The sequence below is a fragment of the Aethalodelphis obliquidens genome, unplaced genomic scaffold (genome assembly GCF_003676395.1).
Source record: "Aethalodelphis obliquidens isolate GAN/ISIS:26980383/991018 unplaced genomic scaffold, ASM367639v1 scaffold1, whole genome shotgun sequence".
In the NCBI taxonomy this organism is placed as follows: domain Eukaryota; kingdom Metazoa; phylum Chordata; class Mammalia; order Artiodactyla; family Delphinidae; genus Aethalodelphis; species Aethalodelphis obliquidens.
Window position 1 is genome coordinate 10721686 of NW_020837945.1, and position 1761 is coordinate 10723446.

General features: G+C 41.9%; 1 protein-coding gene across 1 annotated transcript; it reads right to left on the reverse strand.

The window, feature by feature from the left end:
* On the reverse strand, positions 1 to 1010 carry KCNE2 (potassium voltage-gated channel subfamily E regulatory subunit 2). The gene has a single exon (XM_027078317.1). It carries the CDS (start codon positions 1002 to 1004, stop codon positions 633 to 635), a length of 372 nt encoding a protein of 123 aa, XP_026934118.1. The 5' UTR covers positions 1005 to 1010; the 3' UTR covers positions 1 to 632.
* Between the last annotated feature and the right edge of the window lie 751 nt (positions 1011 to 1761).

Below are 1761 nucleotides of genomic sequence, written 5' to 3' on the forward strand. Positions count from 1 at the left end.
AGATTCTATTTCTCTGGTGTGGACTCTTTGCCCTTGTGAAATGTTTGTTCTGTCTTCAGACTTCCAAAAATAAACTCAATGCTAGGGAAACAAGACACATAAAGGAACGCCGTGGTTCTATTCATTCATCACTTCAGACTCTACATTCATGAGTTAATAAATAAATGCTCCTACATCAATCCAGTGAGCAAGTGACAGATTTTTGAACCTCAGCTTCTGGGTAATACACCTGGGTTATTTATAAATTGATTTAGTCATAAACAAAATGTTTCATGAGGAAGAAGATTCAATGATTTGTTAATCTCTCCTTTCTACCCCACTGCCACTGCCCAGGCATGTTACTTCCAATCTGGCTTTATTTTCACTATTGACATTGATTAAAATGACATTGACATTGCACGGAAAGGAAGAGAGGTCTTCAGCATAAATTACTTCTCCAATGAGCAAGCATAAATCACTGAGATTGCAGTGTCCCCTGTCTTAGTTGACCAGCCACCTGATCTCCATGAAAATTCTCAACAGAGAGCGAGGAACTTAGTGTCTTCTAAGCATGGCAACTTGGATTGGCTCCATGACACTGGCGTCTCTTCATATTTGCATGTCAGACGTTGGCTGTATGCCTCTCTCGCTAATTAAGGAGACATTCTGAGCCCCGCTGCACCAGTGTTCTCGTGGATGGTGGCCCTTGATTCTCCCAGGTTCACAATTTGACTTTTGTACTTGTCTTGCCAGTCCTCCACAATGTACTGGTGGTACGGGTCATTGGAGTGTTCTCGTCTCTTGGATTTCACGGTGCTCACCAGGATGGCTACAATGATGAAAGAGAACATTCCGATCATAACCATAAGGTACAAGATGACATAGTAGAAGTTCTCAGCATCGACCTTGGCTTGCAGGGCCTCTTGTGCAGCTGTTGTGTTCCTGCGCCAGTTGTCCATGTAAGTCACAAAAATCCTTTTGAAGACATATTCCAGTGTCTGTGTCAGGTTGGATGAAGTAGGCATATTTCCCTCCTGCTGCAATTTAAAGAATAAAATATATGAACAAGCTTAAGAAAATGAATTCTTTCTGCATTTGGCTACCTTAAGGGATGGCGCGAGGGGCATGCAAGGGGGGGAAGTAATATTATTTCTTCTTTACCTGGCTGGTGACTGAGTGAGTGCATACTTTATTATTCTTTACATTTTCTTTAAATTTTTCCCTCTGCTACCTCCTCACCCTTTGGGGCCCAGCTTAACTTGATGCATTGTTTGCATTCATGCTATCTTACAATAAAAGTTTAATGGAGTACATAAAACTATATGTATTACGATCCCAGTTTAAATATGTGAATAAATATACATGCAGATGAAAATGGAAAAAAGACTGGATAAATAAATAGTTCAAAGTGTTAATAGTGGATGGTAGGGAAGCAGGCAACACGGGTTCGTGCCCCAGTCCGGGAAGATCCCACATGCCGCGGAGCGGCTGGGCCCATGACCCATGGCCGCTGAGCCTGCGCGTCCGGAGCCTGTGCTCCACAACGGGAGAGGCCATAACAGTGAGAGGCCCACGTACCGCAAAAAAAAAAAAAAAAATAGTGGATGGTATACTCACAGATTTTTTTTCCTTATATTTTTCTTCTGTTCAAAATTTTCATCAATAATCTTGCATTCATTACTTTGTTTCTAAATAGGTCGGTCACCTCACAATGGCTAGCACAATGCCTTGTTCATAACAGATACTCAACAGACATCGGCTGAAGGAAACAATGACTGATGT

What these genes read in the sequence shown, in the direction of transcription:
- KCNE2 (XM_027078317.1), bottom strand. Translation starts at nt 1,004, where the DNA reads ATGCCTACTTCATCCAACCTGACACAGACACTGGAATATGTCTTCAAA.